This window comes from Osmerus mordax, chromosome 6, assembly GCF_038355195.1.
Source record: "Osmerus mordax isolate fOsmMor3 chromosome 6, fOsmMor3.pri, whole genome shotgun sequence".
In the NCBI taxonomy this organism is placed as follows: domain Eukaryota; kingdom Metazoa; phylum Chordata; class Actinopteri; order Osmeriformes; family Osmeridae; genus Osmerus; species Osmerus mordax.
In genome coordinates, this window is record NC_090055.1 from 4,121,073 (window position 1) to 4,134,110 (window position 13,038).

Here is a 13,038-nt window from a genome sequence, read left to right on the forward strand (position 1 = left end):
TAGCAGCCCATGTGGTCGCTTACATCGCACACTCCCACAATGCACCGCGGTCTACAACAACACGGTCGTTGTTCTTTGCCTCTTTGTCCATTAGAGGGCTCTGTTTGCAAGGTTAACTTTTGCCTGTGGTAGTGAAGTGAGGCCCCTCGCCGCAATCGATGTGTGAGTGAGTCACATAATACACTGGCCCTAGCATATAAACAGAGATATCAGAAATGCACGAAATAAGATGTGATTTTTATTCTTATGGATATATTCAAATATGAAATATGACAGAGAGATGGCATTTTCTTGTTTTGGAAGTATTGTCATTGAAAGACATACTTTGCGATATCATGATGAGTTTTCAGTATTCACTGGGTTCACAGAAAACCTCTCCAATAAGGTTATAAAAAATAAAAGTTCGTGAAATCCACATAGTTTATTTGTTCACACTTAGACACAAATTACTTGGCAAAACAATTTTTTAACAGCATCAATTACCTATAAATTTTTATTTAAATACAAATCTCATAGACACACAAGCATCCAATCGATTTCATTTCTAAATGTTGGCACAATACTATGTTGTTTAAAAGATAAGTCTTTGTGACCTTTGGCAATGATCGTCATAGTTCCTTATGTATAAGTGCTAGGGAAGTAGCCAGTGGCCTGCTGCGTCTATGTGCACCTCACCACCTTTCACAGTGTCACTACCACAGGTGTGATATCACAGATGAGATACCACTAAACTAACTGTTTTTGGCACCATTATATGAAATGTTATAAATGATGACCGCAGTCCATCATGCTCACTTCTCCATTACTGATATTTTCTCCATCCAGTTCCCCTTCATTCCTCGTTTCCCCCTCTCTTCCTCTTACGGCGCCCTCTCCCCTACTGTCTCCCTCCACCCTGCCTTTCCCCTATCTTCCTCTTATGACGCCCTCTCCCCTACTGTCTCCCTCCACCCTGCCTTCCCCCTCATCCCCTTTATCTGTCTTCTCCTCCATGCATGGCCGCTTAGGGGGCGGAGTCTGGGGCGGCGGTGGAGAGTGGGGAGCAGGTGGGGAGAGAGGAGGCGGAGGGGAAAGCGGGGGCGGAGGGAAGGCTTCGCCCTTTTGGGCCAGTTCAGCCAGCTTTCGGGCCGAGCAGGCGGGAGTTGGGGTGGGGTAAGTGTGATGGAAGGTGTCGTAGTCAACCTCGTAGAAGCCCTCTTCCAGGGATAGCACAGGTGTGAAGCGTTCGCCCCACAGCACCTCCGAACTCAGGTAGGAGCTCCGGGCCTGGCATGTCATCCCTAAAGGAGGGGGGGGGGGGGGGGGTGGAAAGACAAGAGAGAAAAGGGGGCGAGGGGAGGACAGGGAAGTATGGAGGAGAAATTAAAGCAAGAAGTGTGCTATTAGTAGCTCTTATTACGGTTCATTAGGCTTTGTCTCCACGCCTTCCAGTGATCTCTCACTCTTTAATTTTGATTCTATACGGTCTAAGATCTGGGGAAGTGTAGGTTGACAAGAGAGTCAGGGATAAGCATTTAATCTGTAAATCCAATGTGCACAGTGCTCACATCAGTCTCCCCATTCACACATAAACATACGTACAGACACACACACACACATCCACCCTTATACACATACCCACACATTCACCTACCCAGCACCTCCCGACACACCACAGGGACACACAAACACTCTCTATAAATAACTTCATCCTCTGCTCTAGTGAACCTTGAACAACCACATCCATTACCATCCATATTACCAATAACACTAAGGAAACAAACAAGCAACTACACAAAAAAGACACACAATCATACTCACATATGCACATAATTATATTTAAAGTGTATTGGAGTGGGAGACACCTTTTTCGACAGTCGTGTCAGCAGCAATAAGCAGCAGGCGCTTCAGAAATTAATTAGCATTATCCCGTGGGACATGAGGTCAGTAATGATAACGTCTATAGAGCTGCATATAACCATTAAAAACACTTAAAGCCACCCAAAAAAATCACATATACATAACACACATGCCACATGCACACTCCACAAAACATACTGCTGGAGAGGGAAAGCGGATTTAGGACTATAGGTTTATGACTCAGGGAATACATCTATGATGTAGCCCCATGCCTTTAACCGTCTTCTCCACCTAAATATCTATATACAGGACCAGCAGGAGGAAACATATCGCCATTCCAAGCAGACTTGTTAATTTACCATGGGCCCTTCTATTGATGGACCCCTTCCCCTTTGCTCACCACAACAGCTCCCTAGCATACAGGACAACAGTAGCTAATTAGTGGAGTATAATGACAGAGCACGACGGGAACATCTCAGACTACCGTTAATTAGTGACAGGCAGGCCCCCTGGGGTATCTGTTGGTACCCCTGTCTATTGTTCCCCCTGCCTCAGAAAGCAAATCTCCAGAGACTCACACTCACTTCCATCCTCAGTCATTTTGTCAGGAGTTTGTGTCAAACTTGTCATCTGCTCACAGATGCTAACATCGCTTTCCATACTTAACCATTTTGTCAAGACTCCACTGGCAGAAACTCCACGGCCTTCCCAATTTCAAACTTAACCTCTCTTCCTTTTCGACCCTCGCTTTATTTCCCTGTACCTGTAGCCTCCACCATGCCTTCCAGGATGACGACAATCTCGAATTCCTCTGTGGCCAGCTGCTCCTGGGAGAGGTCCCAGAAGGGGCTGTTCTCGTTGACCTCATGGCAGATGATAAGCGGAGACACCAAGAACAGACGGTCATCTCCGGTGTCAAAGCCCACGTTGATGTCTGTCTGGTTCAAGGGGATAAACTCACCCTCCTTGGTCTGCCTGGAGCGGATCAGCTTAGCTCTGATAGAGGCCTCCACAATGTGAGAGTTTCTCAGATCACCAACCCGAAACATGACGCACAGTCGGCCATCGCGTAGAGACACCACCGCCTTGTGAGAGAACATGAGGGTCTCTGCCCTCCTTTTGGGCTGGGAGATCTTGACGAACATACAGCCTACCATGAAAGCATTGACAATGGAGCCTAGGATAGCCTGGACCAACAACAACATTATGCCCTCTGGGCAAGTGTCTGTGATGACACGGTAGCCATAGCCAATGGTAGTCTCCGTCTCGATGGAAAAGAGGAAGGCAGAGACAAAACCGTTGAGGTTGTTGACGCACGGTGTCCAGGTGCTGTCCTGGGTATGGTCAAGGTCTCCACGGGCATAGGCAATGAGCCACCACAGGAGACCGAAAAAAAGCCAGGTGGATGTGTAGACCAGGGTGAAGACCAGTAGGTTGAGGCGCCACTTCAGGTCTACCAGCGTGGTGAAGATGTCTGTTAGATAACGGTATGTCTCTCGCACGTTGCCGTGGTGAACATTGCACTTGCCGTCCTTCTCCACATATCGCTGGCGACGCTTCCTCAGTGGACCTGCTGATTGGCTGTATGGGTCCTTGTCCCTGCCCCCTACCACCATGGTCTGGTCTGTGGGGACCTGTGGGTGAGGAGAGGTGGGGTAAAAAGAATGATGGGGTGAGGTTGGGTAATTTATTAAAGATAATGTAATTCACAATAACATCGTATATCCTAAACTTAAATATCCTACACACCATTGTTTAGTGTTTTGCACCTCCCTGCCACAGTAAATTCCGTGTTTGTATAACATACATGGCGAATAAACCGAATTCTGATTCTGATTACCTTGTTTTTAGGGATGCTGTCCCAACGAGGTTTAGACAGCTTGGCACCTTGTTTCTCCACATCCTGCCCCAGCCGACTCTTGAAGCACTTCATGGCCAAAAAGCTCACCTCCACCGTTTTCGATCCCAAACACAATCCCAACCTCACACTCACACACACACTCAGACTCTGGCTAGAAGAGAGGACACAGAAAAACAATCCCACATTTAGTCCTCCTTGTTATGTCTGATTAATCCACAGAACAAGCTCCATTCAATCAGTTTAACCCCCCGTGCAGAATCCACTAGAGTTGCACGATTTGCCAGATGAAAGAGATAACACTTGTGATAGTTAGTTTCATATGGAGATGGACAATCAGATAAACAGTGTGAAACCAACTGCATTTTATCAGCCGCAGTAGCTGCAACATAAACCACTGTCTGACACAGTTATCTGGATCTATTATGTGTTTCTTTCTTTTTTTATTTCTAATAAATGTTTGTGTTTGTGGGTGTATGTGTGTTGTAGGATGTTTAAATACAGGATTACGATTCAGGAGTCGTGTTCTAGGTTCATTTCAGACCTCCCAGAGTCACAGTGAACCATGGTTTCATGGCACTGCGAAGAAACCCTCAAACCGCAGTGGTTAGGAAAGCAGATCAAGGCACAGACACACATACACACCCACGCATGTCAGTGTGTTACTAGGGTCAGATGGCTGAGCGGTTAGGGAGTCGGGCTATTAATCAGAAGGTTGCTGGTTTGATTCCTGGCCGTGCTAAATGACGTGTCTTTAGGCAAGGCACTTCACCCTACTTGCCTCAGGGAGAATGTCCCTGTACTTACTGTAAGTCGCTCTGGATAAGAGCGTCTGCTAAATGACTAAATGTAAATGTTACTCTGTGGGATGTCTACAGGTAAAGCCTAACTAACGCTGATGTGTGCACACCATGACAGTGTGGCGTTTCTGGACTTTCGTAATGAGCTCAAAGTCAAGTGATTCACTCTCAGTGTGACCTTTAGCAGACGTTCTACGGCGGAACTGTTCGATACACCCCAGTGACCATCATTAAATGCCCAGCACTGTCCCAGGCCACTTGCACACATACAATACATGCACTTACGAGCACACAGACATGCACACGGTTGGAATACACACACCCACACCTCCAGTTCTTTATATATATATATATATATATAAGAGCAAGGTGGGTATTAGTGAACTGTTGGGGGATACAGTGAAGATTGAAGGTTTGTCATCTTTCTGCTCAACTTCACAAATCTGATAACTGCTAATTATAATGGGCCAATCATTCAACATTACCAGCATCATCCACACTCTGAAACAGTTCACTAATGACTTGGCCTGATGAGGTTCATTAAGCTTCTATATTATCCATCTTTCTCTTACACTCACACAAACACACACAGTGGGTGGAGGTTATGTTGGTGACAGGGACTGTCAGCGGTTTAAAAACAGAAGCAGACTCTAAAGAAGCAGGTCGCAGACATATCAGCAGGCCAACCAGCTGCCAGACTGAGGAAAAGAAGCTCGAGCAGACAAACTTTCTCTCTTCCTTTGTTAGTGCATGAATCATTTCCTCTTTTTAATGCTCTCACTGTATGTCATTCATTCTGTCCTTTGTCATCGGGAATCGTGTACTTGTTTTGGCTCTGGGTGATGATGGCATCTTAATTCTTTATTTATTCTATCTAAATTTCAAGTACCAGATCATTTACAGGAGGTGAGGACAGGAGGAGGGTAGAAGGGATACAGGATAGACCAGAAGTGAGGAAAGGACACCTTCCATTTATCTCTTTTTCTAAAATATCCAGGAGACCTGCAGAATAATCTTGATTTAGTTGAATGAAATATGTTTTGAAAATGTTAAAGACAAGGCTTCCGTGTACTATAACACCCTGGACTTTATTTAGCCTCTCTGTTTGTTGTCTGTCAGCTTACTGTCTGCAGAGATACACACTCAGACACAAACACAAACACGTAAAGAAAGGACACAGTTTCCCCCCAAATAACCCTGGCTTTTTCAGCCCTCTGGTTGTCTGGTGTTACTGCATTAGATCTGTGTGGATAGAGCTGGGCTTCTGGACTGGACTGCACTTTTCATTATTCTCTGTATTGTGATCTACCTGATGTCAGTGATGTATGTGTGACTGCAGTTGAAGAATAAAGCTCCCCTGAGACTACTCTTCACTCTTTACTACAACGATAAACGACAAAAGACATGCGCCAGAGGTACAAAACTAATTGAAAACCATCCATCTCGACTGCAGTGCCGAAGTGACTTAGCCACACTGTATCTCCTCACACCCCCTGCCACTGCACCCCGGTCACTGCAACCCTAACTTCCTGGCTGATCTCCCCAGTGAGCTACACAATTTAACCAATTCGTAGTATGATCTGTCCTACTCAATTGCTTTTTAAACCTCTCCCCACTCCCCAGTCCCTCTTCAGATATACTTCCTTTGTAGTCCCCCATCTCCCCCTCTTTTTCTACTTCCATAAGGCCTATATAACACAGGTCTGAGGGGACGGAAAGTCCTGCACAGACAGGGACAGAAAGACAGACAAACTGACAGACAGATTTGCAGACGGACCCAGCAAAGTAAAGGCTGCTAATACACTGTATGTTTTTTTGTTTTCACGCTTTCAGGGAACTCCGTAAGCAATGTTCCATGTCAATGTATACCTTGGAGTCTTCAAATATAGCAGTGACTCATAACATCATTAATGGCTTTTGAGTTTATTAAATTTTAATCTTCACGTTCCAGTTAACACACAGATGGAGATCGTGGGCTGGGCCTAGTTATTCTTCTAGGGTTCCATGAGAAATATTATGCTTTGTTGTGCCCATGTACTTTACAACTTTCTACATGCCTAATCATAAGAGCACTCAATCACCCCCAACAAATTCAAGTGCAGCGGCTCTGACATGAATGTGTGAAACCTAAATCGGAGGACATCATTTAGATTTTCATGACTTTCATGATTTCATGATGATGACTTGGCGTCAAACCATCTCATGACGTCCACTTTCCAATTCTTTGCAGTTTACACTGTGTTTTTGCTTCATTGCCAGATGCTCTTTTCCTTTCAAAATGTCATAGTCATGTCCTTTTGAAGTTGAACGAAATAAACAGTCGCTGCTATGAGTCAAGAGATACGGATGAAATCTCATGTTAAGGATCATTGACATGGATAAGACGTCTTGAACACACACGCCCGCGGCAGTGTCGGTAAAAAAAAGAGATGTATTTTGCACTGGCGTTTGCAGATGACAAAGAGTGCTTCTGCGACCTCTCTGCTCTAGTTGATGTAATTATGAAAGATTTAAGAGGATGTAATCACCAGATTGGAATGAATAGTGAAGTAGCCTAGTGATCATGTATGCACGTGCGGGGAGCGCCGTCATGTTCTTGCATCAAATCTTCTGGCATGAACTGGAAATAATAATCAAGACATTTATTAATATTTTAACGCGACTACTTTTTTGTGGTTGCATGAAGTACACCGCAACGTGCTTCATTAATGGATGCAAATGAAAAGCTTCTAACCAGAGGAGCTGAGTGTGTTTATTTGTGTCTGAGAGTGAGTCTTGTGAGAGTAAGTGGAAATGGGGTGAAAGGGGTGGAAAAAAAGACTACAAAAATACACCAACGATTTCTCATGATGAATAATGTATCCTGTACACCAGCCTCTGCCGTAGCCTAGCCATGTTAAACAAAATACTTTTGATGATGAAGTACGAGGCAGCAGTGGATCTATAAAAGCATTAGCCTATCGTCTGTCGGCTACTACATAGCATAAACATCAGTAGGCCTATACTAAAATATTATTATCATACAGAAAGATTGTTTAAAAACAGAAATGAACCAGCAAGGTTAACATAAAAAGGTCAACATAATCCCCTTTAGCCTCTGTCAAAGTTAAATCTATTGGCATCTAAATTCAGGTGATTGATTGATTCAATTTTTACATCTTAATGTTACATGATAGGTGTTCATGTAGTATTCTCTTAATAATATAAATTAATACGTTTCTCACCGCCTGTATAGGTGCTTAAATTGGGAAGTGAGGAATGACAAGCACCTGTCCAATACCTCCCTGCGCGCCAGTGTCCGCTTGTCCCTGCATAAAACGTGGAAAAGGAAACGCATAAATTAGTTCACACAGTAATGATCAATCAGTCATATAAAATATATTAGAAAAGTAGGCTACGACTTGTTTAATTGACACCGCGATTTGTTGTCGGTAGATGACTTGGTCCGTTTATTGTTTCATCGAAATATTGTTGGTTACCTACCTGTTTATGAACTGGTCTGGAGAGTCCCACAAACGCTCACCATCTCAGCCGAGGCGGCCGGATCGACCACCATGCCAAGCCTACTTTGTCACAGAGTCCAGCAGCTGAGATCTCACATGCCAGTGCGCGATAGAGAGATGAGAGGAGCGTCTGGTTCATAGTCTGGGCGGGTACCGGTATTCATGTGCTGCCAGCGCGTATATCCCCTCCCCCTCCCCACCCCATGTAGGCTACTACTTCTACCAAATGTTCTTCTTTCTCATAGGCTAGGCCTAATCGTGTTCTTCATTTCAGGTTCCTAAATAATGCAGATATTTTCCCTGATGTGCTCCATGCAGGACAATGATGCTGCCCATGGACAAACATCTTTCTAATTCACAGAAAAGTCACTCGTGCCAATATCTCAAGTTATTGTACCCAGCAGCATCTCAGCCCCACCCTCTGACACCCTTTCGATTTACTTCTCCAGATCTTCTCTTAGAGTAATTATCCTGGTTCAAACTGCGCGTGATAATTGTTTTGCCCGGGTCTTTCAGTCAATTTATATCCGTTGGATGATTGATGACCCCTATTCTTTAAGCATATTATTTTCTTTAGATGGAGGAATAAATCTTTGGAAATCTAAATAATTAAAATTCACTCCAATTAGTGAAGAATAACAAAAGACAATCAGAGATGTGAAGATGTTGGGTGAAACTATGCAGCAAAATGCTCGCATTTGCTGTTAAAGATACTGAACTCCAGTAAGCCTTGAGGGATGAGATTACATTGAAGGACTCCACTGATTAAGGCTGGGTCTATACACCACCTCAGGTAGGTAGTGGTGGTGGGGTGGTAGGGTGGCGGGGGGGAGGGGGGTTGTCTCGAAGGTAAGAGACCATAATCCTCCTAGGGAATGTCTATGTGGTCATTTACATTTACATTTACGTTTAGTCATTTAGTCATTTAGTCATTTAGCAGACGCTCTTATCCAGAGCGACTTACAGTAAGTACAGGGACATTCCCCCGAGGCAAGTAGGGTGAAGTGCCTTGCCCAAGGACACAACGTCAGTTGGCATGACCGGGAATCGAACTGGCAACCTTCGGATTACTAGCCCGATTCCCTAACCGCTCAGCCACCTGACTCCCCTATCTCTACTTTATATCTACTCTCATCTCTCTATTCCCCAGGGAGACTAGCTGTGTGTGTGTATGAGTGTGTGTGTGTGTATGTACTGTATGTGTACTGGGGGTTCCTCTGTAGCTTCTAAACCTAACTGAAGGAATGGATACAAAAGAGGGGCGTGCATAGTGAGGGATGGAGGTATTCATATAGAGGGCAGCATGGTATAAACAGAAAGGAGGGATGAGGTAGAGAGAGAAGGTGTGATGGTATTAATACAGATAATGAAAAGGGGTTGGGGGGCGAGGGGAGGAGGGTGCCAAACAGACAAACAGAGACATGGGATGATTTGACTGGGAGTTAATGAGCATCAAGGGAATCAGGTGACAAAAAAGAGGAGGATGTCTGTACCCTGAGGAACATTCCCTCACGGGCAGAAGAAAACAGTCTCACAGTAATAAGTGTATGAAAACATTTAGTCATTTAGCAGACGCTCTTTTCCAGAGCGACTTAGAGTAAGTACAGGGACATTCCCCCAAGGCAAGTAGGGTGAAGCGCCTTGCCCAAGGACACAACGTCATTTGGCATGACCAGGAATCGAACTGGCAACCTTCAGATTACTAGCCCGACTCCCTCACCGCTCAGCTATCTGACAACCCGATATTAAAGGACACTTCAAGATATTCCTTAGACAAACCATCGAAACGGAGTCCCTCTTTTCCACTGACTGACCAAGGTTGTTTTCTTTTTTTTATTCCCCTCCCTAGCTCTCTCTGCTCTAGTGACTCTCAGACAGGTACACAAACAAACTCTCTCCTCCTTCTCAACCATCAGCGTTTTTACCCCCTAAAGGGGAGCATCTGATTAAATAGTAAATAGCGATTTTACCACAAATAGTGTCCCTTAACAGAGACTCCCACAGCAGGACTTTCACTGGGCTGCGACTTGTTCACATTTACACAGTACAGGCCTTCCTCTAAGAGCTCTGACAATGTCTCTTTTTCCCAGCAACAGAACATTAAGGTTATTGCTCCTTTCCCAACATCTGTGTTCAGGTTTCAGTCTTTCACTTTTCAGTGTTTCAATACTCATCATTAAAGAGACGAGTTAGAAATACTAAAACACACACGCACAACAGTCCTTTGAGAGGCTTTTCATTTGACGTCAACAATACGTAAATACATAAGAACCATTACTCCAACTACCTTTCTCCACTGAGCCAGAGAGGCAGATATTACTGAGGTATTGTTCTATGTCACTGTGCTTCAGATAATAACCACCGCTCGGCATGTGAGTGGAGAATGTGTAAATGTGGTCAATTAGTCTATAACACACTGAGCCCTCAGGAAAAATTGGTGACTGATAAGCTAAAAAGACGAGTAGAAGATATACGAGGAGGAAAGCGGGTACAAGAGAAGACTAATAGAGGGTAACATTGTGAGGAAAGTGAAGTAAGATGAGAAGCTGGTAAGGAGGTGACAGAGAAAGTGAGGGATTAATTTAATTTTAGCGTCTTAATGAAGAACACATTTTATTGGATGATGACCTGAGATTCACACACACGCACACACACACACACACACACACACACACACACACACACACACACACACACACACACACACACACACACACACACACACACACACAGTCTTTGACATCATATAGCTATGAGTCTCTGCAAAAAGAAAATTTTCCTCTAGTCTTCCACTGTCCCCGTGGACAGAATTCTTCATGTCTCCACACACCCCTCCTACCCCTCCTCCTTCTTGTCATTTTTCTTTTTACCCATCCTTCATGACCTTTTTCCACCTATCCCTCCTCCCCTGTACTTCCAATCTAAGTGGTTGATATATTTAAAGGTTGTGTGAAAGGTATTCATGAGATCATTAGAAACCTTTTCTTCAGTCCGGGTTAATGAACAGGAATACAGTTTGTCAGCGTATGTATGTATGTGTGTGTGTGTGTGTGTGTGTGTGGGAAGGGGGGGGTAGAGGGATGAGGGGGTGGTTGTGTACGCACATATTAAAGTACAGAGGAATTGCAGCATTGAAAGGATATCCAGACAGACCAACCGTAGGGAAAGGAGAGGAGGACAGAGGAATAAATAGAGAAATGAAGAGAGAGATGAAAATAGGAGAGGAAGGGCAGGATGGGGCAATGCACAGGAGAGATTAGAGGAGGAGGAGAGGGAGGAGAGAGTGTGAGCGAGAGAAAAGGACATTTAAACCGAGATAAATGAAGTATGACAAAAAGCCATGAAATAAATACAACTGACAGACGACCAACCTACCAGAGACAATCTGCTGAGATGCAAACCACAGACAGTGCTGCTTCCATGACAACCCATACAACCTTAACATTTTCTCTCTCATCCCCTTTACCTTCCCGCTTCTAATTCGACATGATAGGAATACAACAAGCACCTCAAGCCTGGTTCCCTCCATTTCTCTCTCTCTCCCAAGGCCAGGTATGCCTCCCTATTCAGTCTGTTTGTTGTGTTTCAGCATCAGTGGTTTCAGAATGACGGTGGAACAGTAGAGGGCTGTTATATTCCACTCAGTTACTGCACTCTTCCTCTTGCAGTTTGTCACCTCCCCCACCTTGTGTCCTCTCGCTCTCTGTCCTTCATTCAAACCTAAACATAACTCGGCATCTGTTTGCTCTCCATTCCCAAAATGTCATGCTCATCTTCTGAAAACAAAGAAACACAGAGAATAACCACAGGGATCTCAGTAGATGTAAAGTCGGAGAGGTCATGGGGCTTTAATGAGTTGGCAGCACTCAACAAGTGGATAAATGAAGGTACCTTCGTCATGTCAGCATAAATAAACTAGTGAGTAATATAACTGCCTGGCCATGAGTACAGTGACAATAACATGTTATCTGAAAACAAGTACAAGAAACAGTCAACTGATTTTGCAGATTGGTTTTTATACACTGTATATCTTTGCATCGTAAATCCTCCCCATTGAAAGTGACTCCTCGTCCTCCATTTCTCACCGTAATTCCGTTCTATACCTCTCCAATCCCCACCCTTCTCCTGATTGCCCCCAATGCAATCGCTGACCCACTCCTTTCGGAGCTCAGATGGAAAAAAAGACAGGTACATTGAGCCAGAATAACTGAAGTGATGGAGATGAGGTCATTATATAAAAACAAGAAACTGCCATTTATATTCATAACTTCATGGCGTTTCAACCCGCAATCACTGAGTGACAACAAAGGAGGGAGTTATGCTAAGAAGAATACTGTCACACGCAGAGAGCTGATTACAGCCCAACACACATGTATGTTTACTGCACAACACTGCCACACACTATTCATGATTTGTCAATAGGGGCAAAGAAATCAGCCCCCTCTTCTCCCCATCTCACTCCTTTCCTCCAGTGACACCCGCAAGCGCTTAGAAACACTCTGACAACACACACGCATTCTGAATAAACCTCCACACAGTATGCCCTAGAGCCCATGACATGCATGTTTGACTCACGTAAATGCACATACCTGAACACATATTCACACACTTGCTTTGAAATTGCTATAATTCACAAATCATATATTTCATATTTGTTTGTAATCACTATTTCATTTCAGAGATTTGGGTATACCAGAGTCTACACATACTGTATATTTGGACATCTACATGTTACGCACACAAACATAGCCAAGCTCAGCTCCTCTCAGCCCTTTCAGAAATATCCACAATGACTTCAAACAGCTGCTCCCTGCCTGATATGGGAACTGTCAGCAGTGGATAAGGGATGTTAGGGACAGAGTTCAACAGCAATACTTCAACTGTGTAAAAACAATCTTATCTGATCAAAATTAGAAGAGGCTGTATGATGTTCCTATGTTCCCTGCTGGTTGGTAAAGTGTCAAGCGGGGAATGCTACAGTATCCAGAGAGAGGATCCTGTGTGAAATGAAATTTGAGGGGAAAAAATCCCCTCCACT

The 13,038-nt window shown here is 44.2% G+C and overlaps 1 protein-coding gene across 1 annotated transcript; it reads right to left on the bottom strand.

Moving 5' to 3' along the window:
• Window positions 1-762: 762 nt before the first annotated feature.
• On the bottom strand, window positions 763-3,772 carry kcnj21 (potassium inwardly rectifying channel subfamily J member 21). Its single transcript, XM_067237484.1, has 4 exons — window positions 3,680-3,772; window positions 2,603-3,473; window positions 957-1,280; window positions 763-899 (listed from the first exon to the last, which is right to left on the bottom strand). Exons 1-4 carry the CDS (start codon window positions 3,770-3,772, stop codon window positions 763-765), a joined length of 1,425 nt encoding a protein of 474 aa, XP_067093585.1.
• Window positions 3,773-13,038: the final 9,266 nt, after the last annotated feature.

Bases quoted from the DNA above. Each gene is read 5' to 3' on its own strand.
- kcnj21 (XM_067237484.1), bottom strand. From the start codon at position 3,772: ATGAAGTGCTTCAAGAGTCGGCTGGGGCAGGATGTGGAGAAACAAGGT. The intron at 3,474-3,679 runs GTAATCAGAATC...CCTCACCCACAG, and splicing joins ACAGCATCCCTAAAAACAAG to GTCCCCACAGACCAGACCAT. The intron at 1,281-2,602 runs GTACAGGGAAAT...CCCCTCCTTTAG, and splicing joins AGGCATGGTGGAGGCTACAG to GGATGACATGCCAGGCCCGG.